General features: G+C 41.8%; 1 protein-coding gene and 1 long non-coding RNA gene across 3 annotated transcripts in view; one reads left to right on the top strand and one right to left on the bottom strand.

Moving 5' to 3' along the window:
* LOC146552618 (latent-transforming growth factor beta-binding protein 2-like) overlaps positions 1 to 2,751 on the bottom strand; it is a 90,230-nt gene extending 87,479 nt beyond the window's left edge. For both annotated transcript variants that reach the window (XM_085256322.1, XM_085256323.1), the window contains exon 1: positions 2,282 to 2,751. In XM_085256322.1, the coding sequence (XP_085112448.1) occupies positions 2,282 to 2,751 (470 nt within the window). The remainder of the gene's footprint in view (positions 1 to 2,281) is intronic.
* A 67-nt stretch (positions 2,752 to 2,818) lies between these two features.
* On the top strand, positions 2,819 to 18,018 carry LOC146552617 (uncharacterized). Its single transcript, XR_014889874.1, has 4 exons — positions 2,819 to 2,958; positions 12,855 to 12,921; positions 16,959 to 17,059; positions 17,238 to 18,018. It is a non-coding gene; the product is annotated as an uncharacterized LOC146552617 (long non-coding RNA).
* The last annotated feature ends 685 nt before the right edge of the window (positions 18,019 to 18,703 follow it).

The raw sequence follows: 18,703 nt of genomic DNA, 5'->3' as shown, positions 1-18,703 counted from the left end.
TTATCTGAGCCCTGGAAGGATTAAGCGAGGCAAACGGGACACGAAAAAACACCCTGCATCTTCTATAAATCATAGAGCAAATGAGAGATGACAAGTTTTAAACAGCTATATCTGGATTCTTTTACTCGTTAATCCTAACTGGTAGTCCAGGCCAATTTTTGCGGCGAGATAGATGAAAAGGCACCAGACCGCAAGAGCAACTCTGGGGCAACAGTCAACACGCTGGCATGGCTCTGTGCCCCATCATCTTTTCACAAGATATTACAGTAAGTGGATGTCTGACTCATGGTGATTTGAGAAGATAACGGGGATTGACTCATTGACCTCAGTTGGATCGCGCTCAGTGGATGCTCTGAGTGTTACTGAGGCGTCACAGGGATAAAATGCAGTTATTTGGACCCTCTGGCAAGATTAGTTTTGTCATAAATCAAACACATCAGGTCAGGCTCGTGCCAAAGACATCAGTCATCACGTTCAAATTCCATCAAGGGATTTATGCATGTAATGGAGACCTTTATACAACATATTAGTAGCATGCCCTAGGCTAAAATATAGGTAGATAACACCTTGTTCGCACCTTGTTATATTTTTATTTAAACCTTAACATTAGGAGGCATAGAATTATTTCACCGCTGAGCTATCTGGATCAATCACCTATCTGACAGGTGCAGCGAAAACAGAAAGAGGAGTCACACTGAGTCAAGTTTAATGTAAAGGAGAGCTAAGTGAGCCCAGCTCTGCCAGTGCTGCGGGGTACGGTAAATGAGCGAGTGGGAATTCCAAAGAGGAAATGTGTCATGCGAACACTTTCTCTAACAAGCAGCAGATGATTCATCTGAACTAATAAGTGTTAAAATCACCACGCAGACTACTAAAAGGTAATGTTCCCGCAGATTTACGCAACGCCCACCTTTATGTTGCTCGAAAACTCAAAGAACCCCATTCATTCAACGCTGGAATATGTGTTTTTGGCAACATCAAGTAAGGCATTCGCCCTATCCTGCAATAAAGCATGTTGGATCTAATCCTGTGCCGAGCGATTTTCTTTGCACGCTGCTTTAAACAGACAGCACCTCGATGTCTGAGTGATGGATTGGTCCGAATGTGCTGGTTTTTTCAGGTTTAATGGTTCAGACCAAAACAACATAACACATCTGCTACGCAGAGAGAAAGGTACATGTGAGCGCTGACATCATCATATCCTGTCTGTGAAGCCTCGTGAGTTTAGTGGGGCATGCTACTTCTCAAGGTCCTGCTCACCAAAGGCATTACAGTAGAGTCAGTAGCAAGTAGGTAGCTGGGGTAGCAGGCTGTAAGTGCATATCATATGCAGGCCCATCTATTTCTTCTAAACAATCCTCCATAACTTGGACATATCAATAATAGACCTGTTATGCCACACAGAAGAAATGCTTTTTATATATTTTCTGTGACAGCAGTCCAAGATGAGCCGTTCAAATCTCCCTCTGATTATTATGTAAACATTCACCCTCCAGTGTGTATCAAGCTTTGTCCCAGTGGAACAAACAGGAGTGGATGCAGGAGGCTTCATTTAACAAAAAGAAAAGAGGTCTAATATGGAAACAGCCCGTTGTCCTGTTTAGAGTTTAACAGAGACCCAACAGGAGATTTGCAGGCTGGAGCGAGTGCCACTGGAGAAACAGGTGTTTCTGATCACCGAGCAAATTTTTTAAATGCTCACCAGCCAACGCTTTGGTGGAGCCACTACAATACATGGCCACAGGCAAAAGCCTAAAACTGGAGCACTCGCACTGAAGCAGGCTGCAGCCACTCTCCTCCTGCAATTTGAATATACTGTGTGTAGTAATGGGAGGAAATGGTGATAATGCAATGTTAAATAGTTCAAACACAGTTCACCCATATGCATCACATTTGCTGTTCATTACTGCCCCCGCCACATCAGCCCAGTAATCAACGGTGTTTGACCTCAGCTATTATTTCATGTTCTGCCATGACCTTGATAACAAAACCCATACGTTATTATAATTCATATTTAGTTGGCTTAAAGCTGTCACCTACTGGTTGACAAATTAATGCAGTATACGGAGTGCTTTGGGGGAATGTGCTGATTTACCTTACAGGAAGAAAGATTACGCTAAAGGGGCCACCATCACTGCAGTAAATCACATGGACTAACCGCTACAGCTAAATAGGTCACACGTTCCTCCTAAAGTAGCCCACTGCTGCTCACCCAGAGTTTGATAAAGCAAAGTAAAACTTTTAGACTGCTGACAGTGGGGAACTTGGCCGTCACTCTTACCCGATAAGTCGCTTAGTGCTGGCAGAGCTGTGCCTGCTGCTCTGCCTGCGGTTCACTCTGTTTCGTTGCTGCTGGCTGGTAGGGTGTCTGGCGGTGCGCCGCGCACCATCCCTCGGCGCAGAGACAAGATCTTCCCCGGAGGTGGCAGCAGCATGGACCGGTCTTTCTTTGGATATGTGCTTGCGATTCTCCTGAGATGATGTCCCCCTGGGCAGGCGGACCAGAGTCCTCGACTGACTGGTCCCAGGTGAAGAGTCACTGGATGTTCTCGAGGACGAACCGTCCCGCGGTCCCCTCGGCGAGTGACCTCGACTGATCCCCCGGGACTGCAGCTGGTCCCAGACCGCCCGGCCTGCCCCCGCACCCTCTTTCCTCCCACCTGCCGCGTCCCTTTGACCGTCACCAACTCGCACGAGCACAACAGTCAAAATCATTAAAAGAGCAAATCCTGCACGGTCCATTTTGGGCATGCAAATTTTTTTGAAACTACCGCGTAAAAGGACACACGCGTTACCGTTTCTATCAAGAGCCACTGAAATAGGAGCAACTCAAAAAAATAAAAAATAAAACGAAGAAGAAAATACAAATAAAACGAGAAACCGTTTTACACGAGCTCAGCAAGACCGCATCCTCTCCCAACTATGAAAAATGCCCGGATACCTCTTCATAATGCCCAGGTAAGACGTAAACAGAATGTCTTCAGGTTATCAAGTCTTTACTTTTCTACAGTCCGAAAACACTATCAGCTTTTTTCTTTCCCCCGCGCTGAAAAAAGATGCTGTTTTACGCAAACATTATTCTATCTGCGTCTCTTTAGTTTATGTTGAACAAGAAAAGAGGGGCAAAGAGAGCAGCGCGCTGGCTCTGGGCTCTGAGGCTGTATTCTTACTCTAAGTGAGAGAGTTTGAATCGTGCTCGCATGAGTATCACCACCTCCTTGGATCTGAAGTCACTGGGAATTTTTGTAGGGATTGCATGCGCTTTGCGTGGAGAAACTCCCCCTTGTCGGATGTATTCTTGCTTCTACTTACAGCATCGCTCGGTCCATGTGCCCACACGCACTTTCTCTGCCAAGTTACATGTTGTTGCTCTGAATTTCTTCGGAGCAGGACTGTTTTATGAATGCAGCTGCATTAATCATTACCTTCAATTTAAATTTAAGTTGACAGCGTAGAAAATATTATACAACTTCCAGATGTTTTTTCTTCCTTTCGCAGAGCTGATTGTTTCATTATTTCAAAGTCACCGTTTTATGATTATTTTTAATTAATTAGGCTTATTATTCTATTAACCCATTTCTGTGGTAGGACACACTGTGAGTGCAGTGTAAGGGCACTTTAAAGCTAATTTACAGTGGTACTGTTAAGCTTTTATAGATTGCAGGATATATGTAAAACGTGCTTCCTGACCATACACACATTTTGATCTGGCAGTAAAAAGCTCACAGTTCAGACTCCCTCAAACTGAAACCTTGGAAAACTGGTCAAGTTATGTAACATCCAATTCATCTCCTCTTTTCATCTGCTGCATCATCACTTTCCTTCTCACTGTCTGGAAATAACACATTTCTCTTCTCCCATAAGACCCTAAACTACCCAAAGAGAGCTGGCTCGCTTCTCTCATTCAGCCCACAAAGATGCACGCCTGTCTCTTTCATGAGCGCTCTCCTTACTCCCTAAGCACCATTACCACTCACAGAACTGCCATCCAAAACACACAGAGTGCTGTTTTCTACCCATTCATTCTTTTTCCCAGCCATGAAATATCCAAAACCCCTGAAAAGTGATGTCTGTGTTCCTTTTTTTGTTAGCGATCCATGCAAACTAAATCTGTGAAGGCTCGGACTGACCACTACAATTGATTACAGCTTATCTTCCAACCCATACTAATCTAATTACAAAGGATGCCACATTTGTCTTATGCATCTCTAGCTTGCTGCCTGCTACTGTACCCTATTTTTGCCTGATAACAGTTAAATCAAGCATGCTTTCCTAATGCAGATAGCAACAAAAAGATCACAGCCATCTGACCCCAGCATCCATGAGGGTTACCCCTACATGGACAGACAGATCTCCTCAGTGACCTGTGCGAATGAGCAGCTGGCTGCTGCTCAAGTGTTCCTTGCTGAGTTTAAATCAATGTCTTAATCTGTTTCTGAGTCATGTTAGATGCTCTTGTATCTGTGTAGGGCAGACGTTGCCAGCCTTTCCTGGCAGGTGTACACCCGTGTCACACTTAAATACCTCCTTATGTTCCAGTCAGTTGATGCTTTTATTAGAAGTTTTTTAACACTATTAATTGTTCTTCCACTTGGATTCTCACTTATCGACAAGCATTTTAGACAGTTACATTTAGTTTAGTTTTATTTATCAGCTACAAGAAAATATGTCAACAGGTTATCTGTCCAACGCCTTTAGTTTCTTGTCAAAAATCCATAATTTATGTTCTTCTCAGCCATCTAAAGAAATTTTCACCTGAACTACTCCAAACTTGGGAGGTGTGTTGTTGGGAGACCTGATTAAGTGCATTAGTTTCACATCGCTGTGGATGAATTGTGGCTCGCTGGTCTTTGCAGGATCTTTTAAAAATAAGCCACATGGGAAGGGTTTTGAGCATGAGCGACATGTTTAAGGTTACACCAAAGCATTTCAATCAGATTTAAGTCCAGACTTTGACAGGGCCACTCCAAAAACTTTCATCTTTTTTTAACCATTCAGACGAGGACTTGTTGTTGCATTTACAGTCACCCCCTCCTGCAGAACACAAGACTGCTTAACCTTCAGGGCATGAACTGATGGGTGGACATTTACCTTCAGGATTTCCTAGTAGAGAGCTGGCTTCATCAATTACAGCAAGTTGTCCAGGTGTTAAAGCAGTAAAGCAGTCACAGACCATCACACTACTACCACCATCTTAGACTGATGGTGAGATAAACGTTAGGTAGATGTGTCTCTGTCTGCTCTTCGGCTATCAAAGGAACTCTTGATGCAAACTACTCCAAACTTGGCAGATAGACACATAGATCTATATCTGTTTATCTGATAGATAGATAGATAGATAGATAGATAGATAGATAGATAGATAGATTCAGATTACCCTAGATACAGTCTTTAACATACCCCTTAACTAACCCTTGTTTGGGAATCATTAAAAGTTTGTGGAGCAACAATGTTATGAAAGTGGACTTTAATGTGACCCAATTTGATAGGCTTCAATTTGCAGCATCTGGAGGAACTCTAGAATAAATACCAGGAGGATGTCTCTGGCTATGACCGACGCTTCTACACAAAGAGTCCTTTGAAAGCTCTGGCATGACAACCAAGCCACTCCTATCATCTTTCAAATGCAGAGCAGAAATATAACTGCATTACACTGCGAGGTTTCACACAAAGCGCAGGGTCAAATCAGCAAAAATATCCAAGTCCCATGACTGAACCGACGATCCGCTTATGTGTGCGTGCCTGTGATTGATACAGCAAGCCTGAAGTGGATTTGAATTGCCTCCACATTATTAAGTGCTTTTCATTGTCTCACGTTCGATGGCGTAATCTTGGACAAATAGATGGAAGCTGATTAACTGCATCGAGTTGAATCCGCGCTGTCAGCGTGAATGTCATATTTGCATCAGTTTAGTTGACGGCCTTGTCACTGCTGCACGAGCGAGGGGTCAGAGGTCAAGTGTAAGACACAAGACAACTAAGCAGTATCATTACCAGAATGTAGGGCTCCTGTTATAACCAAGTATCAACTGTGTATTCTTAGCCTCTCCTCCAGAATTTTAAGTGATCTATGTGAATCGGGCTCTTGTATTGACTTTCAATAGAGAGCACTAACAACAAGGAGCGCCAATCTCTTCATTAGCTACCTTTTGCTGTTTGTATCAAGGACTTCAACTCTCCTTTCTTTTTGCCCGGGAGCTAACATAATACTGACATTGTTCAGACTGGGCAGTGGTGAGGACCTGAGGGAAAATGTGGAAAAAGGAGGGTCATTTTGGCAGAAAACCACTTTGTAAAAACTCGAATTACGTGCTTTATTGATGTGTTATTTTTCATCGAACATGGCAGCTTTTCCTTAGAAGGATCATTACAGAAGTTCTCCATCACGCTCCAGCACTGTACATAAAACAGGCATTCGCACAACTAGAGGAAACAGTTAAAGATAGAGCAGGATCAATCTAATGCACTTGGGGCTTGGGCTGCAGGGTCTTTCCCAGCTTGTGTGAACAAAGAGCTGTCAGCTGGATAATAGAAGTAGGTCACATGGGTGTTATTTAAGACAACCACCTTCACTTTCCCTTTCGTGATATTCGTACTTTTTATGGGTGTTAGAAGTGCAGCTGTGAAACAACTGAGAAATGCGTGTGCGTTTGCCTCCGAGCCATACTGTACGGTGCTGGATCTAGAGGGAAATCTTTCAGCTCCATCTACACTTTCAAATGGCGGAGCACTCCAGAAACACGCTACAGTCAGACAGACTGTAGCGCCACTGGCAACGTTTCTGATTCATGTCATAGCACTGGCAACGCGTCCGCCTCAGCTGAGTGATCGGCTCTTTCATTTATGGGTGTGAGTTGTTAAGTTAACAAAGACCTTTAGCTGACTGGAATGATGAAAACTCTAACAAAGATTAGATTAAGTACTTCCCTTTTACAAATTATCCTTTTGCCCCCTTTCAAAAGATTGGCTTTGATACAGAAATAATTATGTATTATTATAACCCATATTGCAGCACAGTCTGTGAAACAGAGAAACTCCTAGCAGCAGAACTGTGTATAATAAACAGTATAGTAGACAAAGACAAGACATCCATTCTTGTACCTGCTAGCAAATGAACCCCCGTGGAGCTTTTGCACAACTTCTTGAATATGTCAGTAGACTCTGTCTACTGACATAGACTCTGTCTTTCTTTCTGTGATTCAATCTAGGTACTTAAAAAATTGATTTCATCTGATTGGTTTTGTCTAGACCAGGTGTGTCAAAGGTGTGTAGAGCCCACTTTAACCTTAAGTGGGCCAGACCACTGAATCTCCTCTTTCCATCAGTTCAACTAGTTATAATACTAAGACTACAGGTATTTAACCAACGAAGAAGTTTAACCTAAGTGGTATGGTGTGGTATGAGCGGTCATGGGGGAGGTCTTTTTATCCACGGTTCAGTATTCACAGGATCACCTATTTCTGGAACGTATTCATGGAAAATTCATCTATTCACAGATTTTTTGACTTGACAAGCTATTGGCTGGCGTTTGCAAAGCAGCCAATCCAGGAAAAAATCTGGTACATTAAGATTAAAGAGTCGGAGAGAAGGAAAACCGTGGATGTTAGCTTCTGCAGCAGTGGGAAGATGGTTTCTACTGCGCGTGATAAGAGCATCGTCAGGTATATTTGGTGTTAATAACGCTTATAACTTGACGTTGACTTTTATCAGTAGGAAAGATTTTCAAACGCATGTCCTCGTTAATGTCTTTGCCAGGCTGATTCTGGCCCCCGGGCCTCATATTTCACAACCCCAGTCTAGATACTTCTTGGTGTTAATTTGCTGAATAATGTATGCTACTTGAATTTTGATCCAGAAATCAGATAATAAATGTAAGGTTTATATTTGATTACGCCAAAAGTCCTGCATCACAAAAAAGAATATAGAAGATTCCTTTGGATTCATTCAAATGTAAAATTCTAGGTTATGACATTAAAGTTGCTGCCATGTATTGTTGTCTTCTTGTATGGCTTCAGTAGGCTGTGTAATATGCTGCCTTTGTTTTGTTTTTTTTACACTTTGGTTAAGTGTCTGCTGCTCCACTTCAGCCTGAAATTCTCTTGTGCAGTCCTTCTGTCTCTTGAAGTTTGATTTAAAAATGTCTCCAATGAACAATATGCAGAATGATGTCACACCGCTGCATGATAAATGCTGCTGGAGCGGATTCAAAGGGTGGATCATGCTGGCAGCCAATTAGGTCAAATAAGAACATGCAATAACTTTCCAGAAAACATACATTTTTCTAAAGATGTGGGGGCCTTCTACTCATTAGCCAGATGTAGCCTAAAAGATTCAGAAATCAGTCACAGCATAAATCAGCACTGGCAGGAATGTCTAAATAGGAGTGCGATGGAGTGCCCTTGGTGACATGCATTCTTGTAAATTCTGAGTATTCAGTTCACAAAAGAAAAAAACAGCAGAGGGAGGAGTTAATGTGTGCGATAGATCATTCTGGCGTTTCAACCGGAGCTTTCTTCCTCCTCTCTGCTTTTCTGTCTCCTCCCTTTCAATTTTCCTGGCCCCTTACCCTCGATTTAAGCGTGCATCTCGCGCCGCTGGCCCGAGCCCCTGGAGCTCTCTTCCTTCTGGTCCCCCTGGTTGTGACCTGGACGCAAGGCGCTCTGGGCTGACTCTGTTGCTGTTTTGTCTTGAAGGGTTTATAGATGGGCCGTGCCTCAAAGCTTCGGCCCCTATTCTCGTTGCTTTACGGCTTTACGCTGTCTCTACCAACCGACCGTGGAAAATCAAGGTCAAGCATTTTCCACATTAGCAGCTTTACCAGGTGGACAGAAATGGATATCTGCTGCATTTACCCCTCAGCCCCTTGCCCACCGAAGAAAAACAAACTGCTCCACATGTGTATCTCGCAAAAATGGTAACTGATGGTTCTGTTCATCACGTTTTCATAACACACAACAAAGAAAGATGCAAGGGGTGATATTAGATTAGGTATTTTTAGAAACTGGGCCAAAGGTGAGACAAGCACTTCAAAGTACATGCAAACTGTGTGGCACCAACCTGGCATCTAAATTCAGGGAGTGCACTCGAAACAAAAGGACTATTTTTTCAGTGGGAAAAGTTAAAAAGCAATAAAGGAGCGATTTCTCCTTCTTCTTCTTCTTTTACACTTTATTAGTGTCAGGTAGCGTCTTATAAAATAGACCATACATCTGAAAAACTGCCTGAAAAAACGCTGTTCCCATTAGAGTCCTTTAATTGCCTCCAGAAGGTCACGATGATTTAAGTCTAGTATCAACAAACAGCCTGTAATGTTTATAATATGGAAAGTATAGGCCTGTGTGGTGAATAAACTGTACATCTGCCTTTAAATCTTATCTTTATTTACAGCAGTGTCAGCTGTAACTCACTTTTTTTGTTGCTTTTTAAACCTTGTTTTGCTGCAGGGTTTTTTAGTTCACACGTCAACTGTGTTATTTTATTTCACCCCTAAGCCACCCATGTGTTAGTCTGACTGCACGCACCATAAAGCAAAGATTGAACAAATTGTCAGTTGTTTTGATATTAGACTGCAGGCCTGTTGAGTAATGCAGGTTAAGTTCTGTTTATCTTTACTGCTGGGAATGGATGAGACATAAACCCTATTTGGTGGCTGACTCACTGATGGCACGTGCTTCCCAGCCTTCAACATGACAGCACATAAACTTGGTATGGCGCTGGAGTTTGAGGCAAACTAATTGCTAGCTGTGTTTTGAAGGAATAATCTTCTTTCCATATGCAGCACTCGTGTAATGCTCGTGTTTAAGGCCTGCTAGTCCTGCTGCACGGGCCTTATGCTTGGTTAGCTGTGAGCAGAGAATCATGTGCTCTCTTCAGCGGTTAGGAGAATGAAAAATCTTCTTCACTGCCCCCAATTAACAGTGAAGGTCGAGCACCAGAAAGTTATGATGCGATTTAACCCCCCGCATGAGGTCAATTTGACCTGAATAGCTTCTTATTAAGCATGATAAATTTGTTATTTTTCAATCCATTAAACCTTTTCCCCATAGTCCATTTAGTCAGAACAAACCTCTGGCCCACCATAGCCTAGTCTCTGTTTACCACAAGCAAACTTCAAGTAAAAAGGGGATGACACGACGATTAGCAGAGATGACTTCAAAGTGCTCTCTGCCACAGGCTTTTGTTAATTATCAGTCGCCAGTGTTGAGTGCGTGAAGGTCAGTAGGGTAACATCAACGGCAGCATTCAACAACGGCTAAACTTTAGTCCAGTCAGTGGAACAGCTATCAATGAAACCTTGTTACGACCATGGGATCCATGGGACTGGACTGGAGGGATGCAAGGTTCAGGGAGGAAGTCTCTCTGACTACCCTGACCTGTCTGCGAGAGCCCTCCAGGCAGACAGAAACTGAGGCCTCCAACAGATGTTTGGGAAAACTGCCCCATTCATCATGGCACTTTTCAGGAATGTCTTTGAACTGTTTTTTAAATTAGCGTCACATTCATCTTTGGCAGAACCAGAGGACTTAGATAGATAGATAGATAGATAGATAGATAGATAGATAGATAGATAGATAGATAGATAGATAGATAGATAGATAGATAGATAGATAGATAGATAGATTGGCAGCAACAACGTCAATAAAGTGTTTTTGAAAACTGCCAATGACTCTTTCAAAATGCTGTGGAGGAATTTCAGCCCACTCTTCTGTGCTTTGTCCTTTTTTTGGTGATTTTGCTGGTGCATTTCTGATCATTGTCATGCTGCATAATTTAACAGGCCATGAACTGTTGGTTGGACATTCTCCTTCAGCATTTCCTGGTAGAGAGCAGAATTCATGGCTTGATGAATTGTCCAGGTCCTCACACAGCAAAACAGCCCCAGACAATCACACTACTACCAGAACAATTGACTGTTGGTTTGATGTTCTTGATGGGTGGATAGATAAAAAGAACAGGATTTTCATGTCTTTTAAGTCGGACTTCTTGGATGTTTCCCATAACTGCCCACTTTGTGAATCACACCCATGAGAGAAATCTTGGACTGGTTATGTTATTGAGCAACTCTGTCTACCATTGCCCCACATCACACTCAGCTTCAGCTACAGTTCTCATGCATACACATGCACACACACATTGGCATGGTGTAGTGTGAACTCACGGCATGGCTGCAGGGTCTCAGTCAGCCCATGTGGAACAGCTTTTTTGCTCTCGCTCTCCCATGCTGCTGCAGCAGTGGGGTTTAAATCACCCAAGGCAAAGCTGACAAGATGACAATGACAAAACGACATACAGAAACTGTCACCAAGCCAAAGATACACTTCTCCACATTAGCTCACAAAATTTATTTCCTCCTGAAATAAAACATGGAGGAACAAGCATAGAATTTATTCTGTGGACTGTCTTTTGTTAACATTCCAGTTCACTGTAATGTAAAAGTATTCATATGACTCTAACCCGGCCTGCCGGTACAGCTGAGTTTTATACCGAGCGCTCAGTAGGGAGCAGGAAGAGAGGCCCCGTGCGTCCAGAGCCTCGTCTCCTGAGCAGCACTAAGCACTCAGCAGGCTTCAAGGGCGAATGTTCATTAGGGAGCCAAGTTTTAATAAGCCCGCAGACAGACATGCTGCTAAACAGCCTCAAGTGCCAGAAGAGGTGAGTTTACTTATTGTGCTGATCCTCATGACTTCATGGCATCATGAGCAACACATCTAAATATCTACAGGACCTAACAATCAAATACTGTACACGATTGACTGTCAGGATGGAAATAAGTAAATAAGTACTTAGTATAAGCTGATGAATTTAGACAAAATGATTAAGCAGTGTTTACCTCAACCTTTATTTATAAGAGGAAAATTCACTGAGTGTGCCACGCTTGCTTCACAGTCACACCAGCTCAAGGTCATCCAAGAGAGTTAAATCTGTTTATTTGCTTACCTCAAATTAGTCTCCAGCAGGCCGTGCAGTCTAAACCAGCAATTAGATGAAACTTTCTGCTGCGAGGGTATTGCTTCTCTTATCAGGAAGGAAAGGGTTTTGGAAGAACTTTTCAGATAATTTTAAAGTTATTTTAAAGCACTGCTTTAAAAGTCCTAAGACCTATAAAGGATATATAAAGAATCAGTTTAGAAACAATTTCCTACACAAAGCTGCTCAAAGCTTCTTGAGTCACCAGGTTATGGTGACGAAAAGTGGATTTTGTGAAGCTATAGATACAAATCTCCAAATTCACCTGCCAACATAGCTGAAGGTCTTTCATCAAGATTTAATACATGTTAATCTTTATGAAACCCAGGAAAAGTGTAAAAGCTAGCAGTTTAAGAGGTGTTGGACAGAGCCTGACTAGCTGTTTGTTTCCAGTCTTACAGTAATGCTAAGCCAAGCTAACTCTCTGCCTGCTGTAGCTTCTCTATAGAGACAGATGATAAGTGCTTACCTGTCCATTTTTCCTCACCTGCAGGTTGAATAATATCAGATTGAGTTTCTGAAATAAAACTAGAACCCTTTTACTTAATAATGCTGCTGCTGATGTTACAGTAAACTTCATGGTTACTGTACACCACTGTTTCCAATGTGTTTACACGAATCTGCAGCTCTATCATGTCTATCAGCCTACTACATGTTCAGTCACAGTCAGTCTATCAAAGAATTATATCCTTAAATCCAAATTTAAAAACAGGATCTCCGCAACGGGAGCTTTGGTTTGTTTCGTGTGACTAATCTTAAGATGCAAGAAACCAGTAATATATAGCACAGTGAAACGAGATCAAGGTTGCACTTTATCACTCTGTCATTAAGGAGCTCTTTGACTTTAGGATAACTAATGCAGTGTTGTTTCTGCACTCGCCCTGCAGTACCCAGGACCCCTTTCTCCACGGATTGTCTTGGCACGGTCCGGAAGAGTGTTTATCATAGGAAGAGGTAAGTTACTAAATGAATAAAAACAGGATGACAGCTGAGTAGAAAAATACACGGTGACACGGCAATTATGGAGAGCTGTTAACAAAAGGATAAAGTCATAAAACTGTCCTTCAACTGTTTCTACTTAGCTGAAGATAAGATAACCCAAGAGGAATCAATCACAGGGCTTGTATATTAAGACTTGCGTGATAGATCATGATATAAGTAAATGGTGCGTGGGATGTTTAGATGCATTTCAGAGCAATTTTAAAAAAGGATTAAAATCATGCACGTTTTTTGTTGTGTACCAGATTTTTATGTTTGGAAATTATGTAAGGCTCCAGAGGATTTTGGAATGGGCAAACTGGACAGTGGAAAGGAAGGGGGCAGTTTTTATTTACAAACAGCTCGGTCTCTATTTGTTGTTTTATAGATCGATTGTGACCAAGTCTCCCTCATAAAATAAATGGAGGTACAAAAGACCTAGATGGCTCTGATGGTTGAATTCACATAACTTCTCCTACACCTTATTGTTTTTATGTCACCAGTTAATAGCATGTGATGAGAAGTTTGGTAACTGTTGCCTGTGCTTCTAAACGCTCAACCAGCTGTCCACCATTTAGCTTAAATAATGATTTCATGTTTGCACAAAGAGTCAGATCTTCTTATTAGATCACCGCGTCATCTCTTATGATGATGGATAGTGTCATGAGGGGTCACCTTTTTTATTGCTGATCAGAGTCAGCGTGTGTGTGTGTGTGTGTCTGAGGCCAAACCACATCTGGAGACAACCTGGGGGCTGTTAATCACAAACCTAAACAGAAAATAGCTCAATCTCCTTGTTTGAAACACCCAGAAACATCTTTGGTTGCATAACAGCCTTTTATTGTGCCATTTTCATTCTTAGGAAAAAAAATGGGACCAAAAATGGGAGGCTTTCATATTTATGCTGTAATAAATACAGAGCGTCTGTGGAGTTTGACTGAAAAGTGTTACACACACCGTATTTACTTGGAAGTTTATTTCCATGCAAAACCTCCTCGGAGAAGTCTTTGGGCAAATTCTTTGTTGAGGTAATGTTTACTTTGCCACAAAAATGTTGCTGTTGCGTTCTCTAACGACCATAACAACATCACTGATGAATTTGGTGGATGGAAAATGTCTCAACCGCATTTTATGTACAATGTTGGACATCTGAAAAGTTTTTGCATGCCCTTGTGGAGACGCTGGCCCATACTGTGAGCGATTTTGAAACGACGACGGCCGTTCGCCTGGACGACTTTAAAAAAAATTGGGGGATTCCATCCAGTCTGTGAATTATGTGAACTAACTGGCACGAAATGTAACGTCTTAACAGCCGGGCTGACTGGTGACAGTTTAATGGCTGAAGATATAATAAATATCCAGTATTTTGTGTATTTACTGGGTTTCACAGCTTGGACAATGTCAACAGTGGGCCTTTACCCAATATATTTTTTTCCTCATTGTCCAAATACGGCAACCAAACTACAAGCATGTCAGCATCTCTCTCGTCTGTCAGTCTAGCCAGAGGAGGATTATATGCATGCACAGTACTGTGTAAAAGTCTTGAGTCACCGCTGATTTCTTTATAGTTTGCTTCCAAGGAGCCAGACTGTGTTGTTTAAGCGTTACACATGACAGACAAGCTATGAAAAAAAAAGTTTTAAATATATTTTTTCTTTTTTAAACCAGTCACAAAAGCACATCATTTGTTCCCATTTCTTTAACCAACTCTACAAAAAGTAGCAACAATATGAGCTTGACGACATAAAATGATATTTTTGCATCAGGAAAGAGCTAGTAGTTGAAACCCTGACATACAGTATATCTGAATGGTTTTGGAGCGTATTCCTGAAAGTTTTTTGGGCCTGCCAGTTCTATCTGCAGCAGATGATCGGTATCTGAAAGTCACATCCTAAACAGGAAAAAATCCAGCAAAGACCTGACACAGGACCTGAGAGCTGCATCTGGACCTTCGATTAATCCATCTCCTGTTCACTGAAGCCTCATCGGAAATGTTTCAGTGGAAGGGTGGCTGTAAAGATTTTTTAAGGAAGCGAAAAAGACTGAGGTATGCCAAATTACACAACAACTGGACTAAAAATCAGTGGCAAATTTGAATGTGTACTTAAGAAATCAGGAGAGAGGTAGAACAATGAGTGTCTACAGCCATCTGTAAAAAAACAGTGGAGGCTCTGTCATGTTTTGAGGCTGTATTGCAACCAGTGTTGTCAGCGTTCTTGTCTAAACTGATGGAATTATGAACCTTGAAAAGTACGGTCAGATTTTGATAGACCATGCAATGCCACCTGGGAAGTGTAGGATTGGCAACAGCTTCCGTTTTTAACAATGATCCCAAATCACACTCCCAGTTCAGTCAAACCATAAGTGCACAGAGAAACACACAACAAAACTGCAGTTAATATTCTTATTTTATTACCATATTTACCTCCTTTCCTCTCTTGATTTCTCATCATTGGTTCCTGAGCTTCTTTGACCGTTGAGCTCACCTGGCCCTTTAGCTTGCTCGTCTCACTCCTGCAGCTGAAATGAGTTTTGAGAATTTTGAGAATTGTTCTTCTCAGTTAATGACTTATGGTCCAACCTTCTTTTCTATTTAAGAGTTGAGCACTCCATTTGTGTTCTTTCTCCAGTTTAGTTACCTTTAATGTAAAGTGAAATAAACCCAGATGCACTGTAAGATTATTGATGGCTGTTTCCTTTGTATTTTGGCCCAATGCCCGCAGTAAAAGCAACTTTGTGTGAGCTTCCAGCCTCCTAATTTGCAGAAACATTATCAGTCATGGATTGGCCTTCCCAGATCCATGACCTGAACATAGATGATCAAGATGTGCAACCATTTTAACAGAGAACAGAACATAAGGCTAGCCAACATACAACTTTAAGAAGCCTGAAGACCTATTTGTGAAGAGTATGACAAACCTAAAGAAATGACGAGAAGCTTCAGGCTATGTTAAAGAATAAAACATGATCACACCAAATATTGACTTTCAAGTTCTTAAAATTGTAAAAATTCTGCTTTTGTTTTATATGCTGTATTTTCATATGTTTGCAAATGTTCCAATAAATTGCTCCACATATTTCTCATCTTCCTAGTGAAATATAAAGAATTGTATGTTTTTCTTTTGACTATTACTATGCAGGCATTTCACAACACTGACCTCTTTTAGAGGATGCTTCTCTTTTTACAAATTGTTTTAAACCTATGTGTATAACTTGACTAGCTTACAGAGTAAAACAAACCTTAAAATATGATCTAGAGAACATTCAGAAAAGGAAAAACATTATTTTAACTCACACGTTTGAAAGGTAATGTTGAAAGTCCTCATTTTAACATCTCTAATGTAATTAATATAGACGTGTGGTGAGCCTTAGTAGCAGTCCCTCTCTAACCTTGATAAATACACAGACAGTGTCTTGTGTAATTCATACCCAGAGCAAAACAAACACTTGATGCCATGTCTGTGGCCTCTCTGATGTCCACGCTTATTTCTGGATGGCATTCTCATCATCCCATTGGGCGATGACAGCCTTAACGAGGAAGCGAGCCCTGCCATGACAGACTACAGTGCTATCCCAGAAAGGAGCCTGGATACATTACATCATATCGTGATAAGGCTTGCACATGAAAAGTGCCCTGCTACAGACTAGCGATCTGCCCAGGGTGAACAGCACCTCTCGCCCTGTGACAGCTGGGAGAGGCTCCAACCCTGCTGTTACCCTGAACTGCATAAGCAGTAAAAAAAAAATGGATGGAAAAGTGTAGATTATTCAGCAAGATTACAATCATCAGACTTCTATATGTGTACTGACAGTCAAGAAGACCCATATGAATCTGCTATTCATGAGAGCTGAAATGCAGTCACGAGGGAGAACATGAAGCCTCTTTTTCACAGGGTTTAGGAAGCAGCCTGCCATTATCTAAATGGCTGTACATGTTGGGGAAGTAGCAGCTGATAGGATGCCGTCAATCTTTCTGTCAGTCCAGGCCTCACCCTGTTCCTCTCTCTTTTCAGGGTGGTCCCAACTGTGTCGACCATCTCTTGTCGGTATGACTTGGCAGAGATCACCGCAGCAGGCAGGAACACACTTCCCTTCAATCAGCAGTTTCCAGCAGGTGTGCTGTACCTCTCCCGTTCTTTCATCTGCAGCAGTATGTAGAGTGTAATTCAGTCCCGGCCTAAGCCCTCCCAAACTGGCACCTCTAGGCTGAGCTGGATGTGTGCAAATAAAATGCTTTGGCTTGTTTTTGATGCTTCTGTCAAACTCTTCTTTTTCTTCTGTCCTCTCAACAGTTTCAATTTCACAGCACAGAAGAGAAGGTGATATCTGGCTCCGTGCTGTAAACACACTGTGAGCTGGATGCTGCTGATATGTACACAAAAAAAGATGGCACATGTGTTGGCCAGATGTGGTTACTATTGTTGTATTTGCTTTGCTGTGGTCAGTGAAATCCATTTAAAGCCTCTTTTTTTCTTACCGGAGAAAGTATGAATGGATTTATTACCCCCCTGAGTAAGAAAACCGTACCTCCGAGGATGACTAAAAGCTGTCAGAGTTCCACGTTGTAGTGATCTGGCCCAAGCCGCAGACCAGCAGTGGAGTGCTTTTTACAAATAAGGAGCTCTAGGTTGTGCAGGGGAACTGTGGGTAAACCTTAAGCAGCTCTTTTTATTTTAATTTAATAAGGAAATAAAGCACTTGAATCCACTGTTACAGTTTATAAATCAAAATATATTAAAGGCACCTGTATTGTCATTTGGAAGCGAATTGCCAAATAAGCCAAGTTTGTTGTAATACACAGAGTAGAGGACAGTACAAAATATGACGACTGTGCTGAACATACTGAGCTTCCTAGGTGAATAATTACAGTGCTTGGGATCAGCCCAGTGGCCTGGAGCACTCTACTGACTTGGAGTGGATGTGGTTGGAAAGAGGACCAATGCCAGGCTTATTATTGGTCATTTTCTACTAGACTCTAATATTTCTATTTGCATAACTGTGGGAGTCAGAATTCATGACAGCTAGTTTGATCCTGACCTTGTGGCACAAAAACCAGAGTTATGCAGCTTTTTATCACGCCAGAAGAATTTGTTGTAAACAGTCCTGTTCTTCTTCATGGTTCAGAAACTGTATGAAGCATTTTACATGCGCGCAGTAAAAGGGACAATTTGATATGGGAAACTTTATGAGGATACGGACAGAAGTACTAAAAGAGCTGAGAGTCAGACTAGTGGCTCTGTAAAGCTGTATTGGAATTAAATATCCAACAGTGTTTGCAGTATACAGTGTTGTGCAAAAGTCTTGAGCCACCCCTCATTTCTTTATATCTCACTTCCAAGGTGTCAGACTTTCTTGTGACTTTGAAAGTGCTCTTCAGCAATATTATTTGCTGAAGTCTTTTCTGCTTTTTCATTCGTTTGCAGTCCAGTTTGTACGGAAACTTAACACTGGGCTATGAAACATTCAAGCATAAAGAAGGAACCTAACTCAAGGGATGAGTCAATGTTGTGTCTACATATAACAGACAACCAATGTTAAATTGTATCTGTAGGCACTTACAAGCAGCCTATTGCAAAATCATCATTTGTCCCCATTCAAACAACAAGCTGATTCCCAAAGCCATAAAACTTGGCATAACTAAGCATGGTCTCAGTGGAAGTTTGGCTATCAAGAAGCCATTCTTAAGGAGGGGAAATGGGGAGAAGAATTACACAAGAACTGGACTGAAAATCTGTGGTAAAATCAGTGTAATTAATCC

The sequence above is a fragment of the Mchenga conophoros genome, linkage group LG19 (genome assembly GCF_057382185.1).
Source record: "Mchenga conophoros isolate Kocher_MC1m ecotype Shallow Benthic linkage group LG19, M_conophoros_male_GT1.1, whole genome shotgun sequence".
Lineage (NCBI taxonomy): Eukaryota > Metazoa > Chordata > Actinopteri > Cichliformes > Cichlidae > Mchenga > Mchenga conophoros.
The sequence above is the reverse complement of the archived record's forward strand: the minus strand, read 5'-3'. Positions and strand labels throughout refer to the sequence as shown.